This window comes from Arvicanthis niloticus, chromosome 15 (genome assembly GCF_011762505.2).
Source record: "Arvicanthis niloticus isolate mArvNil1 chromosome 15, mArvNil1.pat.X, whole genome shotgun sequence".
NCBI lineage: Eukaryota > Metazoa > Chordata > Mammalia > Rodentia > Muridae > Arvicanthis > Arvicanthis niloticus.
The window spans coordinates 32,441,056-32,458,861 of NC_047672.1; the positions used below are offsets into that span (position 1 = coordinate 32,441,056).

The 17,806-nt window shown below is 47.2% G+C and overlaps 1 protein-coding gene across 1 annotated transcript; it reads right to left on the reverse strand.

The window, feature by feature from the left end:
• Window positions 1-4,532: 4,532 nt before the first annotated feature.
• Window positions 4,533-10,459, reverse strand: Cpa1 (carboxypeptidase A1). Its single transcript, XM_034519434.2, has 10 exons — window positions 10,312-10,459; window positions 9,778-9,859; window positions 9,108-9,341; window positions 8,855-8,956; window positions 8,237-8,338; window positions 7,953-8,063; window positions 7,459-7,549; window positions 6,800-6,999; window positions 6,246-6,330; window positions 4,533-4,782 (listed from the first exon to the last, which is right to left on the reverse strand). Exons 1-10 carry the CDS (start codon window positions 10,374-10,376, stop codon window positions 4,595-4,597), a joined length of 1,260 nt encoding a protein of 419 aa, XP_034375325.1. The 5' UTR covers window positions 10,377-10,459; the 3' UTR covers window positions 4,533-4,594.
• Between the last annotated feature and the right edge of the window lie 7,347 nt (window positions 10,460-17,806).

Consider the following 17,806-nt stretch of genomic DNA (forward strand, 5'->3'; position numbering starts at 1 on the left):
AATGAATGCGGATCCTGAAAGCTTTGGGGAAGAATTCATTTCCCTCTGACGCGTTCTCAGGTTTGATGGTGCTCTGCACTTTCCCCAGAGCTCTTCTTGGCCGGGACACTGCAAATGTTAAGGCTGTTCATCTCAAGTTCCTCCAGGCAACATCTGGGGCTTAGCATGTTCACAAATGATGTTTCCCTAGTCCTTCAAGCAGGACCCCCCCCCCCCCTGCATCTTCCAATCTACCTAGTCCCTCTTGGCCTTGCAGAACAATTGCCAGGATGATGAATAGCTCTGCATGGTGAGGGGTGGGTGAAGTCATATCTGGACTACATTCAATGACACTTTAGCTTCAGGCCAAAGCCAGAAAGCTAAACACCCGTATCGAGTGTTAATTCAAGAGACTACCTAAAAACTTCTCCTGGAGCAGCGATGGCCCCTGGGCTTCACCGAGAGCCACCTGTAATGGCCCGAGAAAGACATGAAATGAGTTCACTTGAAAAGAAGCCCTTCAAGGGGCCCTGGAGACTCAGCGTCAGCATAATACATTCCCACAGTTGCAACGGGAACTGAATGTGAGCAGAAAGGGCTCTTGGGAGTCTCTACTGGAGCTACAGCAGAGGACTTAAAGTATATCCCAACTGGGAACCTGTGCGGGCGGGCCCCAGCCTTGTTACTAACACAGCTAGCCAGAATATACATTTTTCTAAATATAAAACAGGGCAAGTCAGTGAAATGAGATGATGGAACAGAAGTTTGGAGTTTAAACAAATTATTAAAAGAAAGAACTGAACAAAGACCAAGGAGGCTGTGAGATGCTTGATGCTGGTGAATTGCAGCTAAGTAACGTCCATAGGGTTATCTCCCGGTGTTTCGGGGAGCCCTCCCCAGCCCAAGGCTGATTGTAAAAGCCCATTGCTTTTACAGTGGAGAACTGGAAAATATAAACAGCAAATCCACCACCTACGAGTGTGTTAGTGTGTCTGTGTGTCTCATGTCTGTGTGTATCTTATATGTGTGTGTGTCTGTGTGTGTGTGTGTGTCTGTGCATGTCTGTGTATAAATCTGCATGTTTCTTTGTGTGTCTGTGTGTTTGCATCTCTGTGTGTCTGTGAATGTGGGTTTGTTTGTGTCTCTGTGTATGTGTGTTTATCTGGGGGGGGGTTGTGTGTTCACATGCGTGCATGCATCTGTGTGTGTACATCTGGGAGGCTATTGGCAAGTGTGTATGCATCTGTGTGTGTATCTCTGTGTTAGACAAAATGATGTTCATAACATTCTGTTTTGTAGGTAACTTTTTACAGAAACAGCTATTGGTGTGCAAACCCTATGCCCTGAGTCTCAGCTATTTGGAGAATGCAATGACTTTAGTAAATTTGCAGAACTGTTCTCTCGCCAGCACAATCCAGTTCTAGAACTTTCCCATCTTGAAGCCAACATCCCCTTAGTAGGCTGTGGACATTGTCTCCAGGTGAGCACAGACCTGGATGGTTCTATGAGATGCTCCTGTGTGGCTATGTCACACTAGGAACAGTATTGATCTGTATGAAGGTTTCTTTGGATGGACTTTGCTCCTTTGCTCTTGCAGTCTTTCAGTCCAGTCCAAATACTTTCATAAAGTCAATTCTTTCAAATGGATTTGCTGAGTCAAAGAGGCACTGTATTTAATTTTTAAAGTCAAATTGCCAAATGTACAGGAAGTTATCCTCATGCCTGAAGCACAAGGCTGTATTTATTTCTTCATGCCCTCAATAACGCTGTGCAGCCAGTCTTATGTTGTCCTCGATCTGATGAAAGAGAAATGTTTAATATCCAAGAGTTCACTGAGGCTCACATCTTTCATGTTTTATTGAATTTTCCTATCTCATCTTTTTGGGAGATAGCTGCTTTTCTTTTGAAATAAATATTACTTTTTTATTTTTTTTTTTTTACTTTTGGAGACAGGGTCTCTCTCCTTCAGCCTATTTTATTTACTTTTACCCACTCAAGGTTATTAGTACTTATTCTCATTTAAGTTGCAGTATTTCCTAAAATGGTTATCTTTTAGCTTTATATTTATGAATGTATACAGATGGTACCTGTAGGTTTCTGACTCTGAGAATAGCATAAAGCTCTTCTCACAGTGGAAATATAAGTGAGTGAGCTCCATATTGCTAATATTCACTTATTATCAAAATTGCTATTAATATAAATATCACTAAATGTTGGGCTCTTGGCCTAGCAGTGGAGAGTAAACAAAGCGACCCAGTGCAGCCTCTGCCTTCATGAAATTCACGTTGCTTCCTCACTTTTTTTTTTTTTTTTTTTTAAGATATGTTCTCATGTATCCCAAACTGGCCAAAGATGACCCTGAGCTAACTGCAAATCCCTCTGCCTCCACCTCCCAAGTACTAGGATTATAGGCGTACAAGTGACACATATTTTTACAAAGTAATGAGGATCAAACCCAGGGCTTCCTGCCTACTAAGTAAGCCCTCTGCCATCTGAGGGACATATCCAGCCCCAACTTTTCCACTTTCTCTTTTCTCTCTCTTGCTTGCTCAGAACCTTACTTTTTGAACCACAATTCTGAGGATTCATAGTAATTTGCACATGAGATATTTTAAGGAACAAATGACATGCAGATCATAAAATGAATTGATTCAAGATAGTCATGGTGCCAACACACCTTTAATACTGCACTCATGAGACAGAGGCAGAAGGATCTCTGTGAATTCCAAGGCCAGTCTTCTCTACATAGTGAGTTCCTGACTAGCTAAAGGCTCTATATGCTTCAAGTCAGTATCTGTCCCCTCTCCCTTCCTCCTCTTCCTCCTCCTCCTCTTCCCCTTCCTCTTCTCCTCCCCCTCCTCCTCTTCCTCTTCTTCCTCCTTTCTCCTCTCTCTCCCTCTCTGTAAAAGTAGAATTCTTTCAACAATTACTAGTCACTTGTATTCCAAGAACTGTTGATGTTAGTGATAGATTAACAAGGTGGTCCTTAACAGCAAGGAGAACATGGTACATGGTTTATTTTAAATCAAGGAGTTGTACCATTTGTCATTTGTAGAATAATGTCCTCATGTTAACCTAATATTTTTTCCTTACCAGTCTTTATTTAGAAGGTGACCCAGCTAGCCAGGCAGTGGTGGCGCACACCTTTAATCCCAGCACTTGGGAGGCGGAGGCAGGTGGATTTCTGAGTTTGAGGCCAGCCTGGTCTACAGAGTGAGTTCCAGGACAGCCAGGCTTACACAGAGAAACCCTGTGTAGGTGACAGCTAAAGCAGTTAAAACACAGCTTTGACTTACCTACAGCCTCTTGTCACATGGCTTAAAGGGAGAGATTTTCTAAAAGATAAAGGAGTCTTACCACATCTTTAGTTTAAAATACCTTGTTTATTTGTTTGTTTGAGACAGGGTCCAAGTAACCTAAGGCTGGGTCCAAACTCACAATCCTCCTGCCTCCATGTCCCTCATGCTGGGACTATAGGACCATACCATCAGCTGGCTGGAAAGACCTTTCTCCTAATCTTAGTATGCAGATATTTATGTATAATCAGCCTTGATCTATTTTTTTTAATATTTGGTAGGAAAACTATTAAAATAGAACTCTGAGATGAAAAGCTTTTTAACCTTCAAGCCGTTTTCTATGAAAAAGAAAAGACTTATGTCCTAGTGCTGGAAACATCTTGAAATCCAAGTGGCAGAGAGAGGAAGGAGCCCCGAGTCATCCCAGCCTAGCTGCACACATCCTTCTGTGGCAGTAACTCTAGCCCCACACTAATATCTGAGGGATGCAGAGGTAACCAAGGTCGATTCTTGCTTTAAAGAAGGCAGGTGATTCGTACATTGTGATGCTCACTGGTGAGTTTGCTACCACAGACCTGAAGGCCACCATGCCAAGGTAGGTCAGCTTTTCAGAGAGGGGTCTGGACAGGAATATGGGGGAGTGGACAGGAACAAGAGGCAGCTCATGCACTGGGGACTTCACAGAGGATTTGGCAAACAAAACGTACGCCGTTTCCACCGTTCCAGGTGAAGCATCCACAGTACACTACAGTTCATAAATGTCCCTGGCTGGGCACTCAAACCCTTCTTGTCAGCAAATGATTTCAGTTCACCTCATTGTTTCCTTCCAACCTATTCCAGAGCGGGAGGCCACATTTTTCTTCACAGTAATCTGTTTGACGCACCTGTAACATTGCCTTTGGACAGCAGTGGCTAGCAGGATTTTTATTTTCCATACTCCAGGTTACTGCTTTTAAAGATGAATGGATGCCAGTGCCATCGGCTAGCCTGCTGTACATGCTGAATTCCTTGTCACCACAGGATGCCATGCATTTGGTTAGCAGCTGTGACTGTTGCCTACTAGTAAGATATGAAGGAACCACCCCCTGCCTCTCTTGGATGTGACTTTATGGGGCCCTGGAATGCGGGAGAATTTAGGGGTCATGTAGTTCAATGACCTGCACATTTCCATTGAGACCCTCAGGAACTTAATCACTTCTACCCCCACCAAAAAGGTGGACATTCCATGTGCGTTTCTTATAAAACCCCAAGATCCTATTTCTTATACAATCAGACTTTATTGGGGCTAAGGAGAAGAAAGAGGCGGGACATAGGCTGCTTCAGTAGAGGTGTTTGGAGGTGTGGTCCATGATCTTCAAAAGGGCCAGCCATGTCTCCTCCGCCGTGGGGATGATCTGGGAGGCAGGCAGCAGGAAACCTCTGAGCCCAGTGTCCCTCAGCTCAAAAGTGAAAGAATACTTGATGCCCTGGCTGTAGGTCCAGTCAATGGTGCTCCCACTGGCTTGATCTGGGTCAGGAGCAAAGACGAAGGAGAGGGTAAGGGTTGATCACTAGAAATCTCTACATGGACGGAGTGAACACCCAGAGCCCAAAGCCTTGTGTAATTCCAGATAGAGTCAATGTCTTCTAGGGGCTGCTATTGACACACAGTGGGGATTCCAGGAAACTTTACTGGTCTAAGCCTAAGAGGCCCAAATAGGGGACCGGCGACCAGTAATGGCTGTCCTGTTCATTAGCAGGATGCCAAAGTCTGTGTAATTGCAAAAGCCTGTCTGAAAACTGTCTCCACCCAACAGTCACCTCAGTGACACCTCTAGATATGCCAGAGCCCCCTGCTCGGGTAACCAGCAATTGATCTCCGGGGACTCTGCTCTGCAGGGGAAAGTGCAAAGATTCATAGTCAAAGCAAAGCCTGTCTGTCTGTCTTCAGGAGGGAAAAATCTCACAGGTTTGTGGAACACACTGGCTGACAAAGCTGCTTTTGATGAGCTGGGCAGTAGGAGAGGGAGGTGGACTTCACATTAGAACTTCACTTCAGGACACTAAATACAGCAAAATCATTGGGCTCCAGTTGGAAACCATTTCCAAAGAAAGCCTGGAATCCAAAACAAGTTCCTCCCTGGGAAAGACTACAGCCCACTCCCTGCCTAAAATTGGAGCCCGCCATCGAGGAAGCATGCGAAACGGGTGCGTTGTTCTCCTGCCCTAGTACCCATGTCCTGCTTTTGCCTGCCAGGCAAAATTTTTGAGGCAAAAAGTTTCCCAAACACCCCATACCACATCACACAGCTCAGCCTTTACTCTAGAAAGTTCTTCTGCCTGGAGGCCTATTACCTAGACAGATGGCCTCTCCTGGCTTCCTTCATTTCCTTCACCACTAGCCCAAATTCTTCTCAGTCTGAAAGCCTGCCTCTTAGCCTGGTATTCAACCTCCACCCTAGTACTCCTGGTGCCCCTGGCTGGCTCTGTTATTTCCCTACATCACCTGATCTACCGTGGTTTCTAAGCACATGGTCAGTCTTCCTGCCTAGAATGTACAGTTACACTTTTTGTTGACAGCTATATTCTAGGCACACAGGACAAGGCCCGGTGCAGAGCAGGTGGTCAGTAAACACCCCTGCCAACTGTCTTCCATGTGCGTGTAACAGTGATCCTCCCAAGGCATCTCGTGTATCCTGTAAGGAAGGGAGTGGAAAGGCGTATCTTAAACAGAATTTTATGGAGACCTATAAATCCCATCAGAGTTCCAACTCATCCGTGCAGGGGTCCAAATGTAACCTCAAGATAAGGGGACAGATATGCTTGGAGGACAGATAAGGGACCCTCTGAACAGTGTCTGAGAAGTCAGGATTCAATATCAGGAAGAGGCACTGTCCACCCTTCAAACAGTTGAGCTAGCAACTCCCAGATCTGAGCACCCAAGGCAAGAAGAGCCAGCCGATGCCGGTTTCCAGGCCACCAGTAACTTACAGATTGTATCAATGATGCTGCCATACTTGAACTTGGTTCCATGTAGAGACGTCAAGGCTGACACAGCCGACTTAGCTAGCTGATCCTAGGGAAAACATTGAACAGTGCCATGGTTAGAGCCAGAGTAACCCAAGCACTGTCAGGGTGGCCCAGGAGTGGGCAACAGCATAATCAGGTCCTGTGCCCTCTGCCAGGGTCAGCCCTACACTGTGACAGCTTCATGTTCCCTCTGTCTCCACAGGATAGATGGATGGGGTACCCCTTCACACCACAGCTTCAGACAGAGCCCACAGCTTCAGAGTCTAGCCTGACCTCTTGCTCTATTATGTGACAGATGTGACTCAACCACATGCTACACTTCTGCTTCCCAGCAAATGAAGCAGGTCTACCTTGCTGGTTGACACAAATCATCCTGCCAGACTTCCCAAATCATCAGGAGACTGGGAAAAGGTGGGCACTGGGAACACTGATAGCTTTGAGGGGTGAAACCCAGTTTCTTTAAGGTGGGAACACAGAATGAACCTGGATGGAGGGCAGTCAGGGCCATCACCTACCAGCTCCTCCTTGTCAGGAGCTGGATCTGATGTGTAGCCGTAGGGGTAGAGCAGGAGCTGGGAATAGCTGTGGATGGAGATGAACGCCTTGATTTTCCCATGTTTCGTCACAAAGTCCACGATGGACTTGACCTCCACTTCAGAGTTGGCAAACTTGCCATGATAAGTTTCCGAGCAGGGGTTGCTACTAGCTCCAGCCTCTGTTGAAAGGCAGAGGACACAGCTATGATTTCTTAACACAAAACTTCCATGGCTTCCAATATATTTCATGGACTTAGTGGAAAATGGGAGGCCTCACCCCCTCCCTTGGGTTTAGGAGCAGCCAGCCATCACCCTATCTAGAGCCCTGCCTCCTTTTCCAGCCAGGCTTGGGTAGAGAAGAAACCAGATTACACAGAGTCATGACCAAGGATGGCAAGAATTGATACTAAGCAAGGCACCAAGAGAAGCTCTCAGACCCAAGTTGTATCTAAAAGGAACTTTCTTTTTTACAAACAAGGGCCCAAGTCCCTGAGTGCTACCTCCAACCCAGAGAAGCCTCCGGCAGAGCCAAGAGCCCACATTCTCTCTCACTGCTGGGTCAGAAAAGGGGTAAGCATCCAGGACGAAGGAAGACAAGAAGCCACGTTGTCCCATCCCTGCCCCATGGGAAGTCTTACTCCCAAAGCCAGCATCCCAGTTCCTGTTGGGGTCTACCCCAACGCAGAGAGAGCCTGGGGTGCGTGATCGGGTCTTGCGCCACATGCGATTCTGAGGGAGGAAAGAGGGTAAGCCAGGGTTCAGCACAGCTGGACTGCTACCTTGCTGCATTTGCCACAGAATAAAGGCTTCTATGGAAATCAGGACTGGAGCAGGGGTCTCAACTGAGGACAATGTCAGCTCCCTTAAGACATTTTACAGTGTCTAGAGGTGCTTCGTGGTATTGTAACAGTGAAGAGTTGCTAACAAAATCTAGTAAGTAGGTCAAGAGGCTATTCAACACCCATCAAGCACAGACAACCCCCAATAGCAAAGAATCGTCTGCCTAAGATCTCAAGATAGTGCCGAGGCTGAGAGCCCCAGTTCCATGAGGACAGACCTACTTGATCCTTCCTTCACTTGTGGGGCTCAAAGGTACATCCCCCTTTCCCAGGGAACAAGAGGTAGTCTGTACCGTTTTGTGGGTGTAGGCAAAACCATCAGGGTTGGTGACAATCTCCAGGAAGATGTCCATGTTGTCAAGAATGACTCTGAGAGTGTCGTCCTGGCGATAGTCTTTCGTGATCTGGTGGGTGGTGGAAGAAAAGATAGAGCGTTGGTCGTGTTGGTACAATGGATACATCTCCTGGCCTCCCTTTGTGGGCATTGCTTCTAGGAAGGGGAAGGGCCAGCCTCCCATTGTCTTTGAATACCAGTTCCCCAGTGAACAAGAGCCCTCCTTATCTCCCCCAGCTTTACCTTTTTTGCAAACCAGATCCCACTAGCCTGGGTGACCCACTCCCTGGAATGGATGCCAGTGTCAATCCAGATTGCTGGGCGATTGGTCCCTCCAGTGCTGAACTAGAAAAGAGGCAGGGAAATGGTTAAGGGGCAACTTTCCAGCCAGGCCTGAGTTCGTCCCCTGCAAGGAAACACACCTGGGCCAGAAGCCTCCTGCTCTCTGTATATCTAAAGTTGAGGGGTCTGTTTGTGGGCCCATCCCTTGAGGAGTTGTGGGATCAGGGGTCAGACAGGGACCCTACAGAGCTTAGACTCTTGACTTCCAGATTCTGGCCTTGTTCTGATGCTCAGATGCACTGTGGAAGGTCACCAGGAAAACATTTTATCTGGATGCCAGACTCCATGATCTTTTCATATTGCAGTACTTAGTTTGGTAACACTGGGGTCACCTTAAACATGAACATGCATATAGCCACCTAGGCCAGCAAGAATGCTCAGACCTTCCCAAATATCTGCACAGAAACTGTAGAACAGTACATTGCATTACTTATCTATGAGTCCACACCCTTCTATGGAGGTCCACATGGGAGGCAATTTTTGCATGTGTGCCCCTGTCTATATGTGGGCTTCACTTACCTTCAGTACATGGATGGGACGACCTTCAAAGGTGTTGCCAATCTGGATCTTGCTTACAAGCTGTGGGTGCTCTGCCACCAGCAGGTCCATGAATTCGTAGATCTAAGATGAGTGGAGGAAAGGGGAACTAATGGCTTCTGAGAATGCAGGTGTCTCCTACCCACAGCCAGACCAGCCTTGGCCCTGGTCTGTATTCTGCCAACCATGAAGAAAAGTTGGTGTTGTGGCCAGAGTTTTCCAGGGCTGTCCTTACCTCATCCAGAGTGTGATAGGTGGCATAATTGAACGTGTCGGTGGACAGGGCCCTGGCCTGGAAGGCGGCCATCTGCTGCTTTTCTTCATCGAGCAGCGACTGCACATCTTCGATCATGATCTCATAGCTAATATCATGATATTCCAAGAATGCTTTCACAGACTGGACACTGGGGAAGGGTACTCGGACATCAATGGGGATACCAGCCCTGGCAGGATCCCGCCAGAAGTCCAACTAGGAAAGACAGAAGCCAAAACTGTTTCAGTGGGCTAGAGGCACCAACAAGGACAGCAGAGGGGGAGAGCCTGAGAAGGGGCATTGGCGCTAGAAGCTCCCATGTGGCTGGAACTGAGGAATGGGTGCTGGGAGCAGAGGAAGGATGGGAGCTTGGGAGCGGGACAAAGTCCAGTATGGTCAGGAAATGGCCAGAATAGAGAGGTTTTGAGGAGCAAGGCAAACAAGAAGCAGGAAAGGGACCTAGTATGTCATCGGATTCTAAGGGGCATTAAGATCTGAGTCTGGGGTCTGAAGTCATTTCCCAACCACTTAGTCTCATGGCTTTTTGCTGGGAGGCTGGGCCAGGGCCTAGGGACCAACTAGGTGTTTATGGGAGTTGGTCTTGGATGGCATAGAAGTTCGGATCCTCTGGGAAGCCGGCATTGAGTCTAACCTTCAAATGCTCCAGGTCCTCCAGCTCCTTCACTTTCTGCAGCTGGGCTTCATCGGCTGCAGAGATTCGGAGAACCTGGTGCCTGGGCAGAGTGGGAGGGGCTCTGAGAACTTGAGGTACCCTAACACTTCCCAGGCTGAGCCCGGAAAGGCACAAGGGGGTCTGTGCATTGAGAGACCTGAACTTCATCTCTTTGTTCCCTGTCTTTGGAAGACTCTAGACTTTCATACTGTTCCCACTGCAGTTCAGACTGAGTTATTCCCAAGCCAACCAGACCTCCTCTTTCTCCTTCCAAAAATTCCTTCTCAGAGTTTAATTCTCTCAATGTCCAGAAGAAGCTGGACCCTTCCAAGCCCTGCCCTGCCTGCCTTCCCCAGCCTGCTGTCCCAGAGTGGTGTCTGGTGTCTGTCTTCTCTGGCTGTGCTTCCATGTGTCTGTCTGTCTGTCTGTCTGTCTGTCTCTTCCAGACACCAACTTGGGGAGAGCCATTTCATCCCCCCTCCAGATACCCGCTCCTCCTCTCCACAACCCTACCCCACAAAGTTCTCATTGCCAAAGACTGCTCCCAGCAGCACACTCAGAATCAGCAGCCTCTGCATGGTGAGGTCAGGCTGAGGCCAAGACTGAGGTCTGAGGCCTTTTTAAACACTGACGGGGTCCCTGGGTTCCCCTCACATCTGGATCAAGTCTCATGGGGGGAAGAGGCAGGAGCTCCAAACTGTGGCACCTTTCCACTCTTCCTGATAAAGCGTCGGGGAATGCGGCAGGTGGAGAGATAAGCCAGGCTTCCACCCTTGACCATGGGGGTCAGCTGCGCCTGAGATCTCCAGCTGGGACTACTCATCCGGTTTCCCACAGCCCCAGATACCTTCTTGTTAGTTCACTACGTCAGAAACAAGGGCGGACATATTTGTGTTTTCACAGTGTAAGGATTCATTGGACACCGATAAATGCACCCGTTACATCAATTCCAATGGCTTTAGTTCACCAACTATGAGTTTTGCTTGATATCCATGGCCATTGGCAAACACAGGTTCTTCCTGATTGCTGATATTAACTCTGTGACCACCCATAACTCTTCACAAACACTAGAGAGATTCCCCCAAAGAGTTAGAGTGGCTGCTGGATTCAAAAGGCTCTTAGTAAAGGCAGGATCGGATGCAGGTGGTGAGATAAGACACTGATGTAGCCAATCCTGCTACAGATCGGTTCAGGTACAGGGTTGCCAAGTGCTGAGCTCAGTAGAGGTCCTGAGCGGGCTCAAGGCTTTCTGCGTCTGAAAGACAGAATGGAGGTCGGCCATGTCAAGCAAGGAGATCATGCCGAACAGAAAGTTCAGGAAGAGACTCAAGAATTCATTGCCTGCCCGAATCAACAGGTGTACCTAATGGTCTGTTGATGAGTACAATTACACCCAGACCCAGTACTTGGTGACCCAGGCGACAGAGTTGCATCATTCACTGTTGTGTTTGATAAGCTCACAGACCTTTTTTTTTTTTTTTTTTTCCCTTCTTCTTCTGATAGCACTGAGATGCCCCTGAGGCCCAGTGTTCCTGATTGAAGTTGGTAAGTTCCTAGGTGGTGATATCTTGTGTAAATAAGTTATTTTTCAGCCTGTGCCTCATGGCCGGTGCCAGGTAGCTGATGACCGAGTACAGACGTGAACAAGATGCAGAATCATTCCACCTCAGCACCTGCTCTCATAACGGGGCACACTGCTGGGTTTGGTCTGCTCGTACGTTTGTGCATATGGAGGCCAGAGCATAATCTCGGGCATTGTGCATTCTGAGGCATTGCGTGGTTGTTATTTTTAATTTGCTTGTATTCTCATTCCTCATACAAAAGCCATGGCTCAGGTGTGCCTCTTTCTGGGAAGAGCCAACAAATTCCACTGTTTTTCCCGTGCAAGTTTTTATCAAGTTGCAAGCTGCTCTTCTGATACATGTGGGGGGAAAAATGCCTACAAAGACGTTCATTCTCTAACTTCAGAAGAGAACAGAATGGGATGGAGAGGTGCTGGTTGAGTAGGCAACCATGGCAATCTCTGTGAGGCCCTCCAGCTGTGACACATTAAAACCCCAGGACACTTGGATTTCTTTACTTTAAAATCAAGCCATGGAAACATGTCTCAGTAGGACACCGAAAGCTTCATCAGGTCTGTAGAGCAATCAGAAGCCACTGTGGGTATCGGACTGACAAGAGGGGTGGGGAGGAGGTTGTGGGAGCAGGGAGGGGGTAGCCAGGACAGTGTAGGTTGAGGACAGCCATATTTTTCTGAGGTTTTGGTGTGGCAAAGTCACCAGGCTTGAGCTTCTGTTGGAGTTTGGTAGGGCAAGGACCCGTCTGCGGCCTCCTTCAGTCTTGCCTTATATCTGCTCCGTGAAGCCCATTGGCTACTTTGAAGATGCAAAGTTGTCACTGTACAATGGCTAGTGGCATGTGTTTTCAGAAGAAAGGATATTACTTAGGCCTAGAATAAGGGCCCCCTAAAGAGAGAGACTTTCCAGTGACAAGGGTCTTTGGGGAATGTCACGTCAAAGCCCAAATCTTTGCCTGTGACAAAGAAATAAGGCATATACTCCCATGACAGATCGTGAGGACAGAGTGCTTCTGTTGAGCTGAGGGAGGGTCCGGGAAGCTTGTCCCCATCAACAGAACAGATTTAATGGGTTTCCTTATGAAGGACATGAGCGTCATCACCACGTCCGGCTTTCCTGTTTTCTATAGTGTATTTCCCGTTTACATCCCCAGTACAGTTTTATGAACTTCTCCTCTGTGGTTTTCCCTCTGCTTCAGGAAGTTAAGGGAGGTGGGCTGGGGGATCAGGGACAGATGAGAACCACAAGGCTTTGTTAAACTGGCTTGGAAGAACAGGAGGCCGATTGAAGATCCCAGGAGAATCCCAGAGACGCTAGCAAGAGGCTGGCCCAACACAAGGGTTTTGAGCATGTGCCATTATCTCTAAGGGCTGTCACTAATACTCTGGGGGGAACTTTGTAAGGCTAAATAGGTTGGAGTTGCCTCTCTCATGCTGAAGATGGGGCCCAATTCAGTCATCTGGAAGGGTAAGGGGTAAGAGGAGGCTGTCAGTGTGGCCACTAACTCAAGGGTCTATGGAAAACAGAGACAGTTGGCAGAACTCATGGTTGTAGCCTAGGAACATTTTATAGGTTCCACCTTACTCAGCCCCTGGTCCAACGTGCCTGGGACCACGTTTTGAGTAGAAGCATCCATGCCTAGCTCTCAAACATCAGCATAGGGACAGAGCTCTTCTGGGAAAATAGGGAGTGGGGGCCACTGAAGGACAAATTTGGACATCTGTCCTGCCTCTGTGGTTCTCAGAACCCAAGTATTTAAGACAACTTTTGGACAATGGTAACACATTCCATAGCTCCGTGTGGTCTGGCCTGCCTGTGGCTAGCCTCTCCTCTTGTCTTTCAGCAGGGCCCCTGATTTTTCCCAGAGGCCCCTTCTGGCCAGCTTGGAAGCTCTTCGAGACCCAGTATTCCTTGGACTTTCCTGAAGCCTGCACCCTCTAATGGCCCCTGTCTTCTTGCTTTTCTAAAGGAGTGTTTTAAACCTTAGCTCTTTTCTGTCTGTCTTGGTCAGAGGCGAGAGGAGAAGTCTGGGAATGGAGACAGCACCGGGCAGCACTCCTGAATAGAGGGCAGTGGCCCTTCACCCTGGGCCTCTGCCTCTGGCTGGCCTCACACAAGCCGCTCACATTCCACACTGGCTGGCTGGTTTGTTTTCTTAAGAAAGCAATAACTGCACATTCACTGTGGTTCTTATGGCTTTCCGTATGTATAATCACTCTTTCTCCTTCAGTTTTTCCAGTTTTTTTAAGTTTTCAAATAAATGCTCATAAATTTTATGGGTGAAAAGGACGAAAAAAAAAAATCATACCTAAAAAGAACCGCTTGTTGGAAAAGGAAAAGGGAAAAAAAAATGTAGAAAAACTGAGGTCCTGTTCAGCTTTACATATGTGAGAAAATGGGAGGGGGAAATGTTTCAGATTTATGAAAGAGAGATTTTTTTTAAATGATTTTCTTAGTACTAACACATCTGAGTCTCGAGCTGTTGGTCAATTCACTTAAACCCTGGCCAGTACCTCTCCCATCTTGCTGGGACCTGGTAGTGGTCTCTCAGCCATGAGGGTCACGTGAGCCTTGTGCAGATCTCATGATGCAGAGGCCCCGTTCTTTCTAACCTCAGGATAAAAGGGTCCGGCTACATCTGGGAACTTCTAGATTAACTAGAACAAGAAGCTAGTTCTGCGGCCCTTCCCACGCTCCCTTCCCCCATAGAAGCTGTCACAGACTCCATTGGGTGTCTTTCCAATATCCGTTCTTCCTTCCTCCTCATCAGCAGAGGAACTCTGCTTTTATTTGAAGCTGTGATGTGACCAGCTGCAGAGCAAGTTCCCAGCCTCCCTTGTAGCTGACCGGCGCCACATGGCACAGCTCCAAGCCATAAGATAGGAATTTAAGCCCATAGATCAGCCAATGAAGTAGCTTACACTTTAACCCCCTGCTCTCTCCCCCTGCCTGGAGTTCAGACTTGTGTTAGAAGTAATGGCACCATCTAGAAAACAGAGGTCAAAATCCAACTGAGCTCCTCATAAAGACACCAACAGTGGTCCCACAAGATGATGATGGAGCTGAACACTTCCGGTCACCTAACGCCACTACAGTGATAAAGTCTGTTTCATAAAGTCTCTGGAATGAAGTGCATTACTCATGCATTTGTGGGGATATCAGCCTACGCAAACCTATTACACTGCCAGGGGCAGAAAACATAGTACAGAGAATTAAACATATTACATAATTCTTGATGGAAGTACACACTTGTGTCCCTGCTTTCTCTATGCACTGGCCTATGGTTTTTACAGCCATTTAGAACCTACTTTGTGGTGGTTTGAATGAGACATGTCCTCCACAGGCTCAAATACTCGAATACTTGCTCACCCCGTTGGTGGTGATGTCTAGGCCATGGAACCTTTAGGAGATGGAGCCTTGCTGGAGGATGGACATCGCTGGGGGGTGGGTTTTAAGAAGCTCTCCCCATTTCTGGTTGGTTCTCTCTGGTTTGTGTTTCCTGTGCCAGCCTCACCTCCATTATGGACTCTCCCTCTGGAACCACAAGCCCTTCTATAAGTTGCCTTTGATTATAATATTTTATCACATCAGCAAAAGGTAGTGAATACAGTACTGTTTCTTAATCTAAAAACAGTTTAGAGAATAGCAGTGGACATGTTACTCCAGAGACTGCCATATATGCCTTGCAGGTTGCAGAGGTGGCAGGGATAGGGGGTTATTTCTGGATGTGCTGGGGTTTGAACCTGGGACCTTAACATGCTGAGCAAAAGCTCTACCACTGAATCACATCCTGAGCCCCAAACCCCATGCTTGCCGCATCTCTTGATGGTGTCAGTTTTTCCTGTGCTCAGTCTCATTTTTCCTTCTGTGTGGATTGAGGGACTAAGTCCTACCACGTGCATATGCCATGAAACCTAAATACAGAGTGGCTAAAGAGCCAGGCGGTGGTGGCGCATGCCTTTAATCCCAACACTTGGGAGGCAGAGGCAGGCGGATTTCTGAGTTCGAGGCCAGCCTGGTCTACAAAGTGAGTTCCAGGACAGCCAGGACTACACAGAGAAACCCTGTCTCTAAAAAACAAAAAACAAAAACAGAGTGGCTAAAGCATCTAAAAGTCTATGTAAAAACTCACTATGACATCTGCTCAATGGTAAAGGCCCTGATGGTACATTTCTTCAAATAGGTCCCCACTGCTATGATACATGTGTCTGTGTGGCAGAATGACAAAACAGATCAGAGAGGTCTGGGTCCCCACTGTATCAAAAGCAATCACTGAGACAGCCTTGGACTGTCCCTACCCAGTTAACCCCACCTGTTTTGGCTGTAGTGAGGTGAGTTTCTGTCAATACAGAAGTGCTTATATGAGGCTGAGGAGAGACTGTCCTTCCATGAATCTCCAGTGTCTTTCATAGGCCTGGCGCTCCCAGGAGCTAAGGAAGAGTAAACAATCCAGAGGCAGAGCCTTCCCTCTTGGCTCTCAGAAACAAAGTCAATTAGTTACTAATGATCATTGCTTCCAAAGAGATAAATGAGGCCTTGGAAAGGAGGATTGTGGGAGACAATGATCTATGGGCAATGGATAGTCTGAGGCCTAAGGCTTATAAGGAAATGTTAAAGGGGGAGATTGGGAGAAAGAATGTTCCAGAGAAGAGAAGCAGCATGTGATAAGATCTTTCATGGGAGGAACTGTGAAGAAGCTGGTGAAGGAGGGCTGAGAGGGACAGAAACTCAGAGTTGGGCTCAGAGAGAGGTGGGCTGGTCATGTGACCTTGGGTGGGATTAAATCATTGGAGGTTTTTTTGGTTGGTTGGTTGGTTTGGGTGTTTTGTTTTTGAGAATGGGCCACATCCATACAAGCAGGGAGGCAGAGACAGGCAGATTTTGAACTCTGTGAGTTCAAGACCAGCTTGGTCTACAATAGTGAGTTCCAGAACAGCCATAGATAGTAAGACCCCATCTCAAAAAACAACAAACAAATAAAGACCACCTCTACCCATCAGTATCATTCCCATCTTTTGTGGAACTCTTCCCTGCACAGCAGGTCCTGCCAACCACGTTGATTGTTCTGGGTGACTGAGTGTGAGGTAGCTTCCGGGTTTGAGGCACGTGAGGAACTCTGGGCCCTGCGGGTCAGCCACTCCCTGCCTCACTGTAGTATGTGTCTTTTGCTGCTGGTACCTCTGAGTCTGAGCCTTCTCATCAAAACTAAGGTCACCAACAGTTCCATCTAAGATAGCAAAGAGGAAGCAACGTGCTGAATCCCATGATGCACTGGGAACTGCGCTCAGCCCATAGGAAGAGCTAAGAAAGAACTTAAGACCACATTACTTGAAAGCCTATCAGCCCGGTCCTCCTACCTTCGGGGACAATGCTGCCCCAGCTCCACAGGAATCATCTGTCCCACCTCGAAAATGCTGGTTAATCGTGAAGATGAAACCCTAATACCTTCCTGATAAACAGGTTTCACAGACTTTGCTATAGATAGTCCACTTTGACAAATGGTGACAGAAGTTTCAGACTGTGTGGCCTTGTAAGGGTTTTTTAATACTCTGCAATATCATTCTTTGTCTTAAAAATGAATTTTTCAAGCCAGGTATGCTAGTTCACAGGAGGCTGAGACAGGAGGGTTGCCATGAACTCAAGGTCAGCCAACACGATGAGTTCCAGGCCAGCTTGAACTACAGTATGAGATTCTGTCTCAACAATTTTTTTTAAATTTAAAAATGAGTTTATTAATACCAGTAATGTACTTTCCCATGAGGATAAAATGAAAATATTTGTGTAGAAGGCATGAAAGTTATAACCATAGCTCCAGTGTACAAAAGTAGAGGCCATTTTATTTATCTATAGCTTAGGTTAACATAGCTCATGACCCTGTATTTCCACTAACAGAAAACTTCAGGTTGGAAATTCCAGCTCGATTAAACCATTTCCAGCTTTAAAAATAAAAATACCTCAGTTTCTTGTGGAAATTTTAACCAGAATGTTCTGACCTCCTCCACTGCTGGCTCATCCCCTAAAAATAATCCAGGTTCTTTAGGGGTTAAGTACCCTAACTTCCTTGGGGTTTCCACAGCTGGTCTTTTGCATGTCCATATAGTGGCCAATATGCCAGCATGTGATAGAAGCTGTATTCTCTCTTTCTGTCTCTCTCCCTGTCTCTGTCTCTGTCTCTCTCTCTCTCTCTCTCTCTCTCTCTCTCTCTCTCTCTGTGTGTGTGTGTGTGTGTGTGATACTCAGAATTCCCAATAGCTGCAGCTCATACAGTTGCCTCTAATATCAGCCCAGCCCCTTTCCTCAGTAATTTACTGCTTCGGAATTGCGGTGAGTATGGCCCTGTCTAGGTTTGATCATCTAAAGTCGCCTCCTCCCAGCGAATGTTTCTCCTTTTGCAGGCTGTGTTGAAGAGCTTCTTCCTATATCTTTCTGCT

Excerpts from the sequence above, each read along its gene's own strand:
- Cpa1 (XM_034519434.2), bottom strand. The coding sequence starts at position 10,376 with ATGCAGAGGCTGCTGATTCTGAGTGTGCTGCTGGGAGCAGTCTTTGGC. Across the intron at positions 8,339-8,854 it reads GTCCCATCCATGTACTGAAG|TTCAGCACTGGAGGGACCAA; the intron begins GTAAGTGAAGCC and ends CCTCTTTTCTAG. Across the intron at positions 8,064-8,236 it reads GGATCTGGTTTGCAAAAAAG|ATCACGAAAGACTATCGCCA; the intron begins GTAAAGCTGGGG and ends ACCACCCACCAG.